Here is a 17,340-nt window from a genome sequence, read left to right on the forward strand (position 1 = left end):
AACCATAAGATCCCGCTGCCAGCAAGTCAGTGCCACATTTTGCCGCTGCTGAATGTGAGTGGGAGAAATATTTTGCGCATTAGCTCTGTTGCTGTTGCTAACTGAGGGTTGTTCCAAATGATCATTTTTAAGCAGGGTCCATGTTTGAGGCACCCCTCCCCCAATAGCAGGTTCCCCAGTGGCAGGGAGGGGCAAGCCACGCAAAATGTCGTAGACATCAGCGGTAGCAGATGATCCAGTGGCTGCCAGTGGCGGGCTGCCTCTGCCACTGGAAAACATGGCGTGGTGGGGGAAGGCTGCAGAAAATCCAGAAGGTGGTTGCACAAGATCCACAAGTGTATGCTCTTGTATTTTCCAATCAAAAATCCGTCTGTTTATAAAGCTAATGAAGAAATTCTCTTATCAACAGCAATACTGGCTATTATCAGATGTGCCAGAGTGCTCTGTCCACCCTCCCTTGATTTACTCTCTGTAGAAGGTGACAGACATATAATGGGATGTAGGTGGCGCGCTGGCACAGTGGTTAGCACTGGGACATGAGTTCAGTTCCTGGCTTCGATCACCATCTGTGTGGAGTTTGTGCGTTCTCCCTGTGTCTGCATGGGTTCCTTCTGGGTGCTCCAGTTTCCTCCCACAGTGCACAGATGCGCAGGTCAGGTAGATTGGCCATGCTAAATTGCTCCTTAGTGTCAGGGGGACTAGCTCGGGTAAATGCATGGGGTTATGGGGGTCGGTGCAGACTTGATGGGCCAAATGGCTTCCTTCTGCACTGTAGGGATTTCATGATTCTATCTGGGGAGGACTATGTCAAGCAAGTTGTATGAGTGGCTGAGTTTTCCTTATGCATACATTATGGATGTTATTTATGTGACTTCTATTTTAGTCTATCCATGAATTAAAAGAAAAAAGACTTTGCTTGGCGTCTTTCACATCTGCAGTATGATCGAAAGCTGTTTGCAGCTATTTAGTCTTTCTGAAGTGTAGTCTTGTCATTTTGTATGCAAATACAACATCTAATTTATGCACAATTGTAAACCGCAAACGGCAATGAAATGAAAGAGCAGTTAATTTGTTTTGGTGGTGGTAATGAAAGTTCCTCTCATTCTTCAAAGAAATTACTGTGGGATCTTTTATATCCCTCATGAGCAGACCATCCATCTTCATCAAATGCCTCAGCTCACTAAATGCCTCATCTGGAAGACTGCATCTCCAACAGGGTAGCATTCCACCAGTACTGTACTGAGCTCCAGTCCTGGAGTGGGGCTTGAACCTGCTCCCTCTAGGGGGAGGAGGCAAGGGTGGCAAATGTGTCAAGCGTTGCAGATGAGTCCAGCGTCGCTTGATTTTAATTTATGCAAGTCACCCTTACCAGATTAGTATCCTTGGGCAAGACTTTTAATTATATAGAGATATATAGAAATATCTTTCTACAAATTTAAATCTTTATTGTCACTAGTGAGATTTTGGGGACTAGTAAATAGCATATAATTTATAAATATTTATATAATGCTGTTTGCTGTTCAATATTATAATATTTCTCACAGCATAAGAGAATTACACTGTAAAATTTGCATGTTAGCTATCAAATTACCCATTCAAATATCCTCCATTGTTCTCATAGTGTAATTAAACAGAGGGTCATATTTTGTTAGTTGTCTCGCATAACAGTTTGTATATGCCAAATGGAATTAGAATTTAACTTTAATGAAGCAAATAAGTGTTCATTTTGATCATGTGTAATTTTACAAGGTGTTATAAATCCTATTTGTCCCATTAATTAAATGTGAGATATGTATCACTGTTGTTTAACAGTTGCTGAACACAGTCTTAGAGAAGGCTGTGGGGTGGCGCGGTGGCACAGTGGTTAGCACTGCTGCCTCACAGCACCAGGCACCCAGGTTTGATTCCCAGCTTGGATTGCTGTTTGTGTGGAGTTTGCATATTCTCCCCATGTCTGTGGATTTCCTCCGGGTGCTCTAGTTTCTTCCCACAGTCCGGAAGACATGCTGGCTGGGTGCATTGACTCGAACAGGCACCAGAGTGTGGCGACTAGGGGAATTTCACAGTAACTTTACTTGTGACTAATAAATAAACAAACTAAGAGTCATCGATAGCCCTTTTCTTGACGTTAACATAACTGTAATATTTTACTAATTAGAAATATCTGAAATAAATGATTATAAAGAATGTCTTTTATGCACAAAATAGATGTTTATTTCCACTAATAGTTATTTAGTAATGTTTCTATATGGGACTATGTATAATTTTGCAAAGATGGATTCATTGCTCATCTTTGAAGACATAATATATAAGCTGGGAATCAGTTGTTGTCTGCTTCAGATTGAATCATATCATTGGATTACACTAATGAATATCCTGAAAGTAAATTTTGGAGAAAAGTTTATGCATGTTTCAAGTGCTTACAGGCAAGTCTGATCTGGTGTCTTTTAAAGAGATGAATGAATAATATAGCTGGTCAGCCAACCCCATTTTCCTGGGAGGGATTTACCAACTATTCCTGGATGCTGGGGTGGCAGGGTGGCAGAGTGGTTAGCACTGCTGTCTCTCAGCACCAGGGACGTGGGTTCGATTCCCAGCTTGGGTCACTGCCTGTGTGGAATCTGCACGTTCTCCCTGTGTCTGCGTGGGTTTCCTCCAGGTGTTCTGGTTTCCCTCCCTCCCAGAATCCAGAGATGTACTGGTTAGATTGATTGGCCATGCTAAATCCTCTCTGTGTACCTGAACAGGCGCTGGAGTGTGCCAACTAGAGATTTTCACAGTAACTTCATTACAATGTTAATGTAAGCCTACTTGTAACACTAATAAATAAACTTGAACTTTGATCCAGACTCCAAAACGTCTTAAGCTTGGCATTGGTACAGTGGGGCTGGTATTGAATAATTGACCAAGTTTACAAAGAACAAAGAAAATTACAGCACAGGGCCAGGGCCTGCGGCCCTCCAAGCCTGCACCGACCATGCTGCCCAACTGAATTAAAACCCCTTACGCTTCCAGGGATCATATCCCTCTTCTCATCCTATTCATGTATTTGACAAGACATCCCTTAAAAGTCACTATCGTATCTACTCCCCCGGCAGCGAGTTCCAGGCACCTACCACCAAAACTTGCCCCTCACACCTTAAACTTACACCTCCTAGTAATTGACTCTTCCACCCTGGGGAAAAAAGCTTCTGACTGTCCACTCTGTCCATGCCCCTCATAATCCTGTAGACTTCTATCAGGTTGCCCCTCAACCTCTGTCGTTCCAGTGAGAATTCCTGTTTAACTGCATTCCCACCTGGCTGCTTGTGATCTACCCTCATCCTTGGAAATACTTCAAGACCAACTACATCCAAAATATCTTCTCAGAGTGGCCACACACTCCACAATCTATTATCACAGTAATTCAAAGCGCTATCAATGCTTGTAATAAGCTGGCTTCCTTTCTTTGGATTTCTTCACACAATATAGTACAATGGAGAATAAGCAGTTACTACTAGATTGGAATATCAGCAACTTTGGTTAACAGTAAACTGGATTTGAACTTAAGTTGATTTTCACTGAGGTTCCCTCTGAGCTTTTTCCACTGTCCTATTATTGTCATTTTCAGCAGGTTGCACTCTCCTGTTGACCTACAGAGGCATTCCTTTTACTTCCTCTGTCCCATTCCTTCACAACTGCCAGGAATTCAGTTCCTTATCATCATGGGAACAAGTTACCATCATGGGAACAAGTTACCATCATGGGAACAAGTTACCATCATGGGAACAAGTTGTGATCTGACCGACAATTAGAGTCACTGAGGTTTACAGCATGAATACAGACCCTTCGGCCTAACTTGTCTATGCCATACATTTTTTAACCACTAAGCTAGTCCCGTTTGCCCACTTCTGGCCCATACCCTTCTATATCCATTTTATCCATCTAACTGCCTAAGTGCTTTTTAAAAAACAAAACTGTACTTGCTTCTACTGATATTGATAAAAATTGATAATTGATAAAATTGTACCCGCCTCTACTGTTGATACAAAGCCTTAATAACAGTTGGGAGCTTCAAGAACAATTGATCAAACCTCTGGATTTCCAAGGTACCAGGCACTGACAAGAGATTTCTCCCTCCAATGCAGAAGGGGACAAGTCTATGTGTGTCTCCACTGAGTTCTTCTTGGTTTTCATGCATCTAGCTGACAGTAGTTTGCTCAGCACAGGCAGGCTATTCAATGTTTGACTTTGAACTCCGTCTCAAGAAGTGTGTTTCAGATAAATTGACAATTGAAAGCATATTGGAATATCTCTAATTGGCATCTTGAATTTTGTTTAAATTATCATCCCAGCAAAGCACAAGTTGATCCAATAGTTCTCTATTCAGAACTGAAAAGAGAAGCCACATTGTAGTATTCTGAATCGTCAATTTTGTTTGCTGTACCATGGGTCATTTGGTTCTCTTTGTGCATTCGATCCTGTTGCTGGGATCTCAGGAAATTACAAAAAGGACCTTGTGGGCTTGGAACAGAATCACTGATTATATGACATATTGGGGGCAGTTTCGAAAAACAGTTGCCTCCCCCGACCGTCTCCAGAAAAACAATTTGTTTGTTATATATACAAGTTGTTGTTAGGATACCATTGTTAGGATTTTTTTAAAAAGCAAACGAAAATAGGATAACAGCCAAATGCAGAAATATATCCTTTTACTCCGAATGATTGATCATCAGTCGGAATGAAATGACCAAGGAAGTACTTTCAGTTAGCAGCATTATTTTAGCTTCATAAATACTTTGGTTTTGTTTTTACTGTGTATAAATAGAAATTGAAGAGAAGTGTGTGAAATGCTGTGTAAACTGTCTATACAGTGGTTCATCCAAGTCAAACTTGTTGCTTATCCTACCCATCAGTTGAGATTTAGTAAAGCATTACAACAGTGGCTACATTTCAAAAGTACTTAATTGACTTTAAGATTATTTATTTGTGTTACAAGTAAGCTTACATTTACACTGCAGTGAAGTTACTGTGAAATCCCCTGGTCGCCATACTCCGGCACCTGTTCAGGTACACTGAGAGAGAATTTAGCATGGCTATTGCATGTCTTTGCACTGTGGGAGGAAACTGAAGCACCCGGAGGAAACCCATGCAGACATGGGGAGAACGTGCAGACTCCACATAGACAGTGACCCAAGTCGGGAATCGAACCTGGGTCTGTGGCGCTGTGACGCAGCAGCGCTAACCACTGTGCCACTGTGCTGCTCTTTAAAACACTTTGCGATAAGAAAAATGCTTTTTGATGTGAGCTTTTTTTCCCTTTCAAAAGAGCAATCTAATTTATATAAGAAGATTTACACAGCATCACAAGTCTGTTAACCTTTTAGGAATTGTACATGTGAAGTACGAAAGAATTATGGCTGACGAAAATTATGTACATTTTGTAAAGTCGTATGATTCTGTTTGACTATTGTTCCGAGATTCCTATGTTTCTGTTATATCCCTATGTACACTGATGATACACTGACACTAGGGTCAATTTAACATAGCCAATCAACCTATCCTGCACATCTTTGGACAGTCAGAGGAAACCCACGGGAAGAACGTGCAGACCCCACACAAACAGCAACCCAAGCCGGGAATCGAACCCGAGTCCCTGGCGCTGTGGGGCAACAGTGCTAACCACTGTGCCGCCACATATCGTTCATTTCTGAAAATGATTTGTTTTAAAGCTGCCTCAGTTAATATTTCTGCAACCTACCCCCAAGAATAGACAAATGCTATGTTCAAATAATGCACATTTGATATATTTCCTAACCTGTACACTATTTGTTCAGTTTGGACTGCATCATTATAGAATTTAGCACATCCCTCCCAGTTCTCCAGTTTTGCCCTTAAAATGGTGCAAGTGACTTCTGCTTTCCCCATTTGTCATACTGTTAAGATTAATAAGCACTTCACGATGTCTTGTCCTCTAATATTGTTGCAGGTCTATTAGGATTCCCCGGCATGTTCGGAAAGAAGAAGAAACGTCTCGAAATCTCCGCACCTTCCAACTTTGAGCATCGCGTTCACACTGGATTTGACCATCATGAGCAGAAATTCACTGGACTTCCACAGCAGTGGCAAAGTTTGCTTGCAGACACAGCAAATAGACCCAAACCCGTGGTTGATCCATCCTGCATAACTCCTATCCAGTTAGCTCCTATGAAGGTACAGATTCAGCTCTTCTCATGTGGTAGTTTCTCAGCTACGTTGACTTTTGCATTTAGTTTTATTATATTGAAATTTTAGCTCCTATGAAAATAGAGGTTTAACTCTTTGTGTGGTAGCTTCCGATCTGCATTGACTTTTGCAGTTTTACTATATTATACAATTTTATTGTACCGAAAGGTTAGGTGCTATTATCTATAATGTAACCACACAACATTCGCAGCTCGGGAATAGAGTTTGTGACAAACAACCTGTAAATAATACATTCACGTTTAATCAAAACTTAGGATTTTCACCATGTGACTACAAAGTATAGCACGGTCAATTTTTTGTCCTTCTGCAAAAATAGAAGCAGCGAGGGACTTTACTCTCAAAATGTGGGAACTCTGTTGCTGTGTAATGCGCCAGCAGTTCTTTTGCTCCAAGGCAGATTAGGATACTTGGTGAGAGAGGCTGGTGACTTCAAAGCTCCTGTTCCAAGGCTGAGGGCAGTAGGGTTGGAGGTTTGTTAACATGAAAATGACTGCTGCGACCTGCCTCTCAACTGAAAGTGTCTTCTAGTTCTTAATTGGTTAGGCATCCATAATTTGTAAATATTGTTACAGTTTGCAGCCTGCCTTGTGGAGTCATCCCTTTGTAGACTGAATTTTGTTGAAGACAGCGCTATGGATGTACCTGCTATTAGCGTCCTGGACCAGAACCCCAAGTTACATTAAGAAGCCAGGCTAGACTTCAACAATTTTTTTTTGGCATAAGTGTGAGGAAAGGGTACTTCCTTCCAGGAATTATTCCACTGACAAAGTAGGGATCTTTTGTAAGGAAACAAACTTTATTAAATAACACAGTTTAAACAATATTTTAAAGTAAAAGGAAACATCTTTACTTTCTAGCTTATGACTATTCCATTTCCAAATAAGGCACATTCATCTATAGATCAAATCCACTTTTAAATAAATAGTTAGCAAACCCAGACATGCTTTTTTCAACATTTATTGATAGTCTTGGAGCAGTTGAGAGTCACATATAGGCCAGACCAGGTAAGGACGGCAGATTTCCTTCCCTAAAGGACATTAGTGAACCAGATGGGTTTTTCCAACCATCAACAATGGTTTCATGGTCATCCGCAGATTCTTAATCCACATATTTTTAAATCAAATAAAATTCCACCTTTTGCCGTGGTGGGATTCAAACCCAGGTCCCCAGAAGATTAGCTGAGTTTCTGGATTAATAGTCTCGCAATAATGCCGCTAGGCCATGGCATTCCCATGCAAACCATGTTGCCTTTCCAGGTAGTCCCAATTGCCCACATTTGGCCGATATCCCTCTAATCCTTTTCCACCCATGTACTTATTCAAATACTTTTTAAGTGTTGCTGTTGTATCTGCCTCAACCACTTTCTCTGGCAGCTCATTCCATACTCACCACTCTCTGCGTGAAGAAGTCGCCCCTCAGGTGCCTTTTAAATCTTTCCCCTCACTTTAAACTTATGCCCTCTAGTTTTCAATTCCCCTTCTCTGCGAAAAAGACTCTGTACGTTCTTTCTGTCTATGCCCCTCATGATTTTATACATCTCAATAAGGTCACCCCTCATTTTTCTACGTTCAGAGGAATAAAGTCCTAGCCTGGCCAACTTCTCCCAACAACACAGGCCTTCCAGTCCTGGCAACATCCTCAAATCTTAACATAAGATAACATAAGAAATAGGAGCAGGAGTAGGCCATCTAGCCCCTCAAGCCTGCCCCGCCATTCAATAAGATCATGGCTGATTTGTCGTGTCTCAGTTCCACATTCCCGCCCTCTCCCCATAACCCTTAATCCCCTTGCCTATCAAAAACCTATCAACCCGCGTCTTAAATATATTTAGCGAGGCAGCCTCTACCACTTCAGCGGGCAGAGAATTCCAGAGATTCACCACCCTTTGAGTGAAGAAGTTCCTCCTCAACTCCGTTCTAAACCGCCCCCCCTTTATCTTGAGGCTGTGCCCTCTAGTCCTACTGTCCTTTCTGAGCGGGAAGAGCCTCTCCACCTCTATCCTATCCATCCCATTCATCATCTTATATGTCTCAATGAGATCTCCCCTCATTCTCCTAAACTCTAATGAGTACAAGCCTAGTTTATTCAGCCTCTCCTCATAGTTCAACCCCCTCAACTCCGGTATCAGCCTCGTAAACCTCCTCTACACTCCCTCCAAGGCCAAAATATCCTTGCGTAAGTGCGGCAACCAAAACTGCACACAGTACTCCAGCTGCAGCCTCACCAGTGCCCTATACAGCTGCAGCAAGACCTCCCTACTTTTATATTCAATCCCCCTCGCTATGAAGACCAGCATCCCATTTGCCTTCCTGACCACCTGCTGCACCTGCAGGCTGGGTTTTTGCGACTCATGCACAAGGACCGCGAGGTCCCTCTGCACCGTTGCATGCTGCAGTTTTTCGCCATGTAAGTAATAGTCCTTCCTACCATTATTCCTACCAAAGTGGACAACTTCACACTTGCCAACATTAAATTCCATTTGCCAGTTCCTGGCCCATTCGCCCAGCCTATCTAGATCCTTCTGCAGACTCTCCACACCCTCCGCACAATTTGCCGTCCCACCAATCTTGGTGTCATCAGCAAATTTCGACACCATACACTCGGTTCCCTCCTCCAGATCATCTATATAAATGGTAAATAGTTGAGGCCCCAGCACCGACCGCTGGGGCACTTCACTAGTCACCAACCACCAATCCGAATAGCACCCTTTGACCCCCACTCTCTGCCTCCTATTTGACAGCCAATCCCCTATCCACGCTAACACCCTACCCCCAACTCCATGCCCCCTGACCTTCTGTAATAACCTCTTGTGAGGCACCTTATCAAATGCCTTCTGAAAATCAAGAAACAATCTTTTTTGCACTCTTTCCAGTCCAAGTACATTCTAGGGCCAAACACACATTAGCATGTTTTCAAGACTTTAATCAGCCTGTTCAGTAACAAGAGTTCAGGTTCTACGTGCCACAACAGCCTGTTTGATGCATCACAGCATGCTGTGCACACAGCCCCAGATTTTGGCATAATTATGGTCATTGTTGGTCAGAAAGTTTGCATCACCTTTCTGAATTAACTTAAAAATGTTATCTGCTTAGCTTTTATAAGTATTCAATATACTGCAAATTAGAGTCATAGAGGTCTATAGCATGGAAATAGCCCTTCAGCCCAACTTGTCCATGCTGTCCCTTTTTTAACAATTAAGCTAGTCTCAATTTCCCATGTTTGGCCCATACCCCTTTATATCCATCTTATCCATGTAATTGTCTAAACGCTTTTTAAAAGACAAAATTATATTCACCTCTACTATTACTTCTGGCAGCTTGTTCCAGACATACTCCATCCTCTGAAAAAATTGCTCCTCTGGACCCTTTTGTATCTCTCCCCTATGTCTTCCCAAATTCTGTAGGGATCGGCTAAAATTGTGTCTGTAACAATACATATGAGTATAAAATTACCCACAAAAAGCAACAGTTCAAAGAGAAAGCAAAAACAAATATTTAGTTGGATTCCCATTTGTTCTTGCAATTAAGAAAAGCAGCTTTTGAACTTGCGTGCAGATAGCCAGATAACACCATGGAGTGTTGGGACACCGGTTTGCACATACCATAACCACTTATAAAGTACTTGATATACCATGGTTTTTGATCTCTTGAGATTGAGCAGCTATGGATCTAACAGTACTTTCTGTAAAGTAAATTCAGCTAACGGCTTCCGTTAGTTGAAACAAAGCAGCACACACTTGTATTGAAGTTTCCAATTTACAGTTGTGCAAAGGTTATGTTGTTCATTAAATGCATAATGTTAACCAGGGGAAGAGAAGTAAAAGGCTTGCAAGTTCTAGAAATTCATAACATTAATACCTTCAAAGAAGACAGGTCGATACAAAGCACTGCACCATCATAAGCCCTAATGAAGAGTCAACACTAACAAGACTAAGTCCTTCCGTCTTCCAACAAATGCTAGTTGACTCATTAATTTCCAGCCTTTTCTTGTAATTATATTTTTTAATTGAGGTTTTTTTGCAAAGTAGAGGCTTAGTAAGAACAGTAATTGAACATAGAATTTACTTGACTGAAATTGGTGGCAAAGTTAAGATTTCACAGAGCTCGATCCACTGGTGGATTATCTGATTAAGGATTTTAGGATATGCAGGACTAGATGCTGGATAAACTACTTCTACTGTGATTAAAGAAGGGAGAAAACTTGAATGGTTGTAGTATTCTAACAAAATCAACCTATTTGAACAACAGTGAAGGGTTAGCTCTGACAAAGTGTCATCCTGACTCAAAATATTGGCTTTATTCCCTCCCCACAGATGCTATCAGACCTGCTGGGGTTTTTCAGCTTTTTCTGTTTTTGTTTCCTATTCCAACATCCGCAGTATTTTGCCTTTATATATAAGGGTTAGTTTAAGCTGGGAATTTGAACAAGCGCACTGCATAACTAAAATTCACTTGTGTTCACATTTTGTAAATCATTTTGCAGTGCAGCTAGCATGGGAAAAGTTACCGTCATCTTCAAAACTTTGTTTCCTTTTCTCGTTTTCTATCATCATAACAGTCATGCAGTGTATGGTATGATGTTGAAGCTGTTTCATTAGATGCGTAGAAACTAGAAGCAGGAGTAGGTCATTTGGCCGTTCGCAACTGCTCCACCATTCATCTTGATCATGCCGATCATCAAATTCAATATTCTGATCCCCCCTTCCCACCCGCATCCTTTGATCTCTTTAGCCCCTGGAGCTATATCTAATTATTCTTGAAATCTCACATGTTTTGGCCTCAACTACATTCTGTGGGAGTGAATTCCGCACATTCACCATCCTCTCGGTGAAGAAATCTCTCCTCACCTCAGTTCTAAAAGATTTACACCTTATCCTCAAACTATGACCCCTAGCTCTGGACTCCCCCCATCATTGGGAACGTACTTTCTGAATCTACCCTGTCTAACCCTGTTAGAATTTTATAAGTTTCTACGCGATCCCCTCTCTTTTAAACGCCAGTGAATATAATCCTAACTGACTTAGTCTCTCCTCATATGATAAACCTGCCACCCCAGGAATTAGCTTGGTAAATCTTCCTTGTACTCCCTATAAGGACAACCTTCCTCAGATAAGAACACCAAAACTACACACAGTGCTCTAGGTGTGGCCTTACTTATGCCCTATACAACTTCAGCAAAACGTCCTTATTCCTATAGTCAAATCCTCTCGCTATGACGGCCAACATACCATTTGTCATCTTTACTGACGTTACTGCATGCTTACTTTCAGCGATTGATGCACTAGGACACCAAGGTCATGATGAGTATCCATCTCACTCAATTTACACCCATTCAAGTAATAACCTGTCCTCCTATTATTGCTACCAATAAGACCATAAGATTTAGGAGCTGAATTATGCCATTTGGCCCATCAAGTCTGCTCTGCCATTCCATCATGGCTGAAATGTTTCTCAACCCCATTTTCCTGCCTCATATAATCTCTCATTTGTTCATGTTATATTTCATCTGCCATGCATATGCCCACACACACAGCCTATCCAAATCATGCATAAGCATCTCTGCATCCGCCTCACAGATGTGGAGATGCCGTCGTTGGCCTGGGGTAAACACGGTAAGAAGTCCCACAACACCAGGTTAAAGTCCAGTAGGTTTATTTGGTAGCAAAAGCCACTAGCTTTTGGAGCGCTGCTCCTTCGTCAGGTGAGTGGAGTTCTATTCACAAACAGGGCATATAAAGACAAACTCAGTTTACCAAATAATGATTGGAATGCGAGTCTCAAAGTAATCAAGTCCAAGACAGTGTGAGTGGAGAGAGCGTTAAGCATGGGTTAACGAGATGTGTATTGTCTCCAGGCAGGAAGCTCCTCATTCCTCCTCACAGCTCACCTTCCCACTCAATTTTGTATCATCTGCAAATTTGGAGATAGTACATTCAGTTCCCTCTTCCAAATCATTAATATATAATGTGAACATTATAGTTCGGGTTGTAGCACAGATCTCTGTGATACCACACTAGTCACTACCAATCAAACTACCAGACTGCCAATCAGAAAAAGACCCACTCATGTCAATTCTTTGCTTCCTATCTGCTAACCAGCTTTTTATCCATCTCAAGACGTTACTTGAAATCTCATGTGCTTTAACTTTACATAGTAGTCTATTATGCGAGACCTTGTCGAAAGCTTTCTGAAAATCTAAATAAATCACATCCGATGGTTCTCCTCAGTCAACTTTACTAGTTACATCCTCAAAGAATTCCAATAGATTCATCAAACATGATTTTTGTCTTAAATCCATGCTGACTTTGTCTGATTGTACCACTATTGTCCAAATGCTGAGTTATGAAGTTCTTGAGAATGGACTCTAGCAACTTCTGTACCAGCGTTAGGCTCACTGGTCTATAGTTCCCTGTTTTCTCTCTTATCTCCCTTTTGGAATAGCAAGCTTAGATTAACTACCCTCCAATTTGTAGGAACCAGTCCAGAATCCAAAGAATTTTGGAAATTAACCACCAAGGGTTCTATTTCCAGACCCAATTCTTACCTACTCTGGAATGAAGATTATCAGGACCTGGAGATTTATTCACCTTCAATCCTAAGAATTACCTCAAAACCTATTTCTCTACTAATGCTAATTTCCTTCAGCTCTTCGCTAAAACTTATTTCTCTCAGAACTTCTGGTACATTATTCATGTTCTTCTTTATGAAGACTGAAGCAAAGAATGAATTTAATTCCTCAGCCATTTCTTTATTCCCCATTATGAAATCTCCCTTTTCTGATTGTAGGGGGCCTATGTTCGTTTTTCTCTTTACATACCTTGTTCTTGTCATCGACTCCTTTTTTCTGTTTATTCATGCTTGAGATGTGGACATCAGTGAGGGGAGAAAGGAGGGTTAGGTTACTGAGGTTTTTGTTGAAAATTCTTTCCGGGGATGTGGGCATCACTGACTAGGCCAGCACTTATTGCCAAACACTTAGTGCCCTTGAGAAGATGGTGGTGAGCCATCATCGCCTTGAACTGCTGCATTCCATGTGGTATTGCTAAGCCCACAGTGCTGTTAGGGAGGGAGCACCAGGATTTTCACTCAGTGACGGTGAAGGAATGGTGATATATTTCCAAGTCAAGATGATGTATCTTGGAGGGAAACAGTCAGATGTAGCTGTTCCTTTAAGACAGAGATAGATAGGTTCTTGATTAATAAGGGGATCAGGGGTTATCAGAAAAGGCAGGAGAATGGGGATGAGAAAAATATCAGCTAAGATTGAATGACAGTGCAGACTCGATGGGCCAAGTGGCCTAATTCTGCTCCTATGTTTTATGATCTTATGTTCCCAGGTGATAAGAGTTTGCCGGTTTAGCAGTAGCTGGCGAAGGACCATTTATGAGTTACTTTAGTGCATCATGTAGATGGTGCACGCTGCTCCCACTATGTCAGATGGTGGAGGCAATAAATACTTAATGTGGTGGATGGGGTACAATTAAGTGGGCTGCTTTGTCCTGGATGATTTTGCGCTTCTTGAGTGTTGTTGAATTGCACTCATCCAGGCAAGTGGGGAGTATTCCATTTCACCCTGACTTGTGCCTTGTAGTTGCTGGACAGGCTTTGGGGAGTCAGGAGGCGAGTTATTCTCTGAAACATTCCCAGCCTCTGACCTGCTCTTATAGCTACTGTATTTATATGGCTGGTCCAGTTCAACTTCTGGTCATTTATAACTCCCAAGAGATTGATTGTGGAGGATTTAGCAATGGTAATGCTTTGAATGTCATGGAAGACGGTTAGATTCTCTCATGTTTAAGATGATCATTACCTGTCACTTGTGTGGTGTGAATGTTACTTGACACTTATCAGCCCAGAACTAAATATTGTCCAGATTTTGTTGTATATGGACATGGTCTGCTTCAATACCTGAGAAGTCGCAAATGGTGGGGTCATCAGTGCCTCAAACAAGAGAGAATCTAACCACCTCCCCAGGATATTCAAAGCATTACCATTGCTGAATCCTCCACAGTCAACCTCTTGGGAGTTACAAATGACCAGAAATTGAACAACTGCACCGGTCATATAAATACTTTAGCTACAAGAGCAGGTCGGAGGCTGAGAATGTTTCGGAGTTGGAGGGAAGATCGTTGCTGAAGCAACTGAAGATGATTGGGCCTAGGAGTATCCTGAGGAACTCCTGCAGCAATGTCCTGGGACTGGAATGATTGACCTCCAATTTGCTTCTCTCCCCGAGTAGTAGTTCCCCACAGGAAAGTTGTCCTTTTGAGAGCCACAATACCAATTTGGAGTCTTGATTGCTCACGTGATATGATTGCAGTTTTTGCTGTCTGACAGTTCCAACGTTCCGAGTTGTAAAATATAATGTTTCCTTTCTTAAACCACAAAGATAGGCAACCTATTTTTAGGGCAGGTTTTCTAGCCCTCTCCCCATTTCGAACATGCAGAGGGTATCCTGAACAGGACAACTCAAGCGCAGATGCTGTTGCCCAGGTATCCAGTAGCCTTCGGGCATCTATTATCTGTGTGCAGATACTTGACTAGGGACTGCCATGTTCGCAACACTGTCCCTGTCGCCAATTCTCCATCAGGATGTGGCAAATGGATCCTGGTGAGAGCCTGGTGTGGACTTTGTTTAACGTGGAGACCTTGGGGCAATGTTGTAGCCCATATGATCTTGACAGGTGGGACATCAGATTCTGGTGATGTGTCAAATCGCGATAACCAGGGCCACCTTGCCAGTGCAGACCTCTCCCAACTCTGCAGCAGGTGAGACGCACAATCTTCTTTCACCTTTTATTATTCATTTGTGGGATGTGGGCATCTCTATCTGGCCAACATTTATTGCCCGTCTCTAGTTGCCTCAGGGTAATTGAGAGTCAATCACATTGCTGTGGCTCTGGAGTCACATGAAGGCCAGACTGGGTAAGGCCGGCAGATTTCCTTCCCTAAAGGACAGTAGTGAACTCGATGGGTTTTTCTGACAATCAGCAATGGTTTCGTGGTCATTGGTGGATTCTTAATTCCAGATATTTTTTATTGAATTCAAATTCCACCGTGTGCTGTGACGGGATTTGAATCTCAGTCCCCAGTTTCTGGATTAATAGTCCAATGATAATACCACTAGGCCATCGCCTCCCCTTGAATAAAAGTAAATTAGTGTGGATGCTGGAATCTGAAACCAAAAGAGCGAACACTGGAAGATCTCAGCAATCTGACAAATCTTTGTCAAAGGGTCATCTGGACTTGAAATGTCAGCTGTTTTCTCTCCTTACAGTTGCTGCCTGACCTGCTGAGATTTTCCAGCATTTTCTCTTTTGGCCTCCACTTGAATGTTCTGTCATTGAGGACATTTTGAACTGTGCTTTGTCTGGCATCTCCCTGTGATTTTGCTGCCATGGGTGGCCCTCCCACAAGCAAGGAGCCCTTGACAAGGGATCATCAGAACACACAAGTCTCTCCACCAGGTTGGAGATCCACGGTGGTTCATCAATATCTTTAATCTATCTGTATTGTTAATATGTACAAATAGCACAATAGCATTAGTGTTTTGGGTAAGTAAACAAAGCTATCTGGTTTAATATGTCCCCAGTGATGAATAAATGAGAACTATGGTGGCCCAGTAGTTAACACTGCTGTCTCACAGTGTCAGGGACCTTGATTCGATTCCTGGCTTGAGTCACTGTCTGTATGAAATCGGCACGTTCTCCCCGTGTTTGTGTGGGTTTCCTCTGGGTGCTCTGGTTTCCTCCCACAGTCCAAAACTGCATGGTTTAGATGAATTTGCCAATCTAAATCGACCCTAGTTTCGGGGGTGGGGGGTGGGGGGGGGCGGTTAGGCAGGTAAATATGTGGAGTTACTGGGATAAGGTGGGATTGTTGTCAGTGCATGCTGGATGGGCCAAATGGCCACCTTCTGTACAGTAGGGATTCTGCATCGTTCTGCATTACTGGCTTCTTTTGTCCTCCTTTCTTCAAAGAGAAAAGTAGATATTGTCAATGAGGAGACAACCGGATTAGCACTGTCTATGATGCTGTGTGTAAAATATATTGAGATTTCTTCCAGCACTTGAATGCTACGGAATTTGTGTTCTTTCATGTTTTGTTATTAAGATGTTATGTTATGCTGTTTCAATATTTTTGTGATTTAAGTATTCACATCCCATTGCAATGTGCAAAGGGGATCCCAGTATGTTGGCAAGTGTCTGGCAGAGAGATAAATGTAGCAGCTATGAAATTCCAGTTCCCGACAAGAGAGCCTTGACTGACCTTTAATGGGCCTTTGAAAATGGGAAGATCAGAAAACTGCGTGTGTTCTGCAAATGGGAGAATTGCTGGCTCTCCTTTCATGTGAGATTGATTAATTAATATTTGAATTGGTAATGAAGAGAGCGCACAGCGTGGGCCTGAACTGGTGGTGATAACATGAAGCCTTTGTCTGTGCTTCCAGCAATACATTGCAGGGGCAAGAAACACATGAATCCAGGATCTTTCACAGTCACTGCTCGGTTTCAGTTGGTGAAAGCTATTGGAATTTTCAGAGTCAATGGTCGTAAATTCGTAAGATAAAGGAGCAGAATTAGGCCATTTGGCCCATCGCGCCCACTCTGCCATTCGATCATGGCTGATATGCTCCTCATCCCCATTTTCCTGCCTTCTCCCCATAACCCTTCAACCCATTCCCAACTAAAAATCTGTCTAACTCCTCTTTAAATTTACTCATTGTCCCAGTATCCACTGCACTTTGGGGTAGTGAATTCCACAGATTCATGACCCTTTGAGCGAAGTAGTTTCTCCTCAACTCTGTTTTAAATTTGCTGCCCTTTATCTTAAGACTGTGACCTCTCGTCCTAGAATGCACCGCAAGAGGAAGCATCCGCTCTACGTCTATTTTATCCATACCTTTTATCATCTTGTATACCTCAATTTGATCTCCCCTCATTCTTCTAAATTCCAGAGAGTAGAGACGATTGTTTGAAAGGGAGATACTATAACTGGAGATCAAAATGTTTTTGCAGGTCTAGTGTTCTTGTTTCATATGTTTTTGGTGTCACAAAAGAAATGTGCTTTCAGATGATGGTTTCTTTTCAATCCTGATCTTGGTATTACATTGCAT

At 42.1% G+C, this 17,340-nt stretch overlaps 1 protein-coding gene across 8 annotated transcripts in view; it reads left to right on the forward strand.

The window, feature by feature from the left end:
• The window catches only part of pak5 (p21 protein (Cdc42/Rac)-activated kinase 5), a 209,070-nt gene that overhangs the window by 104,658 nt on the left and 87,072 nt on the right, over nt 1–17,340 (forward strand). For 7 of the 8 annotated variants that reach the window (XM_080200026.1, XM_080200027.1, XM_080200025.1 and 4 more), the window contains one exon: nt 5,969–6,192. In XM_080200026.1, the coding sequence (XP_080056152.1) occupies nt 5,989–6,192 (204 nt within the window). In that variant the 5' untranslated portion in view covers nt 5,969–5,988. Of the gene's footprint in view, nt 1–5,228; nt 5,284–5,968; nt 6,193–17,340 lie in introns of those variants that run through there. The other variant, XM_080200033.1, reaches the window with a different exon arrangement.

Source organism: Carcharhinus amblyrhynchos, chromosome 12 (genome assembly GCF_965287045.1).
Source record: "Carcharhinus amblyrhynchos chromosome 12, sCarAmb.v2.hapA, whole genome shotgun sequence".
Taxonomy (NCBI): domain Eukaryota; kingdom Metazoa; phylum Chordata; class Chondrichthyes; order Carcharhiniformes; family Carcharhinidae; genus Carcharhinus; species Carcharhinus amblyrhynchos.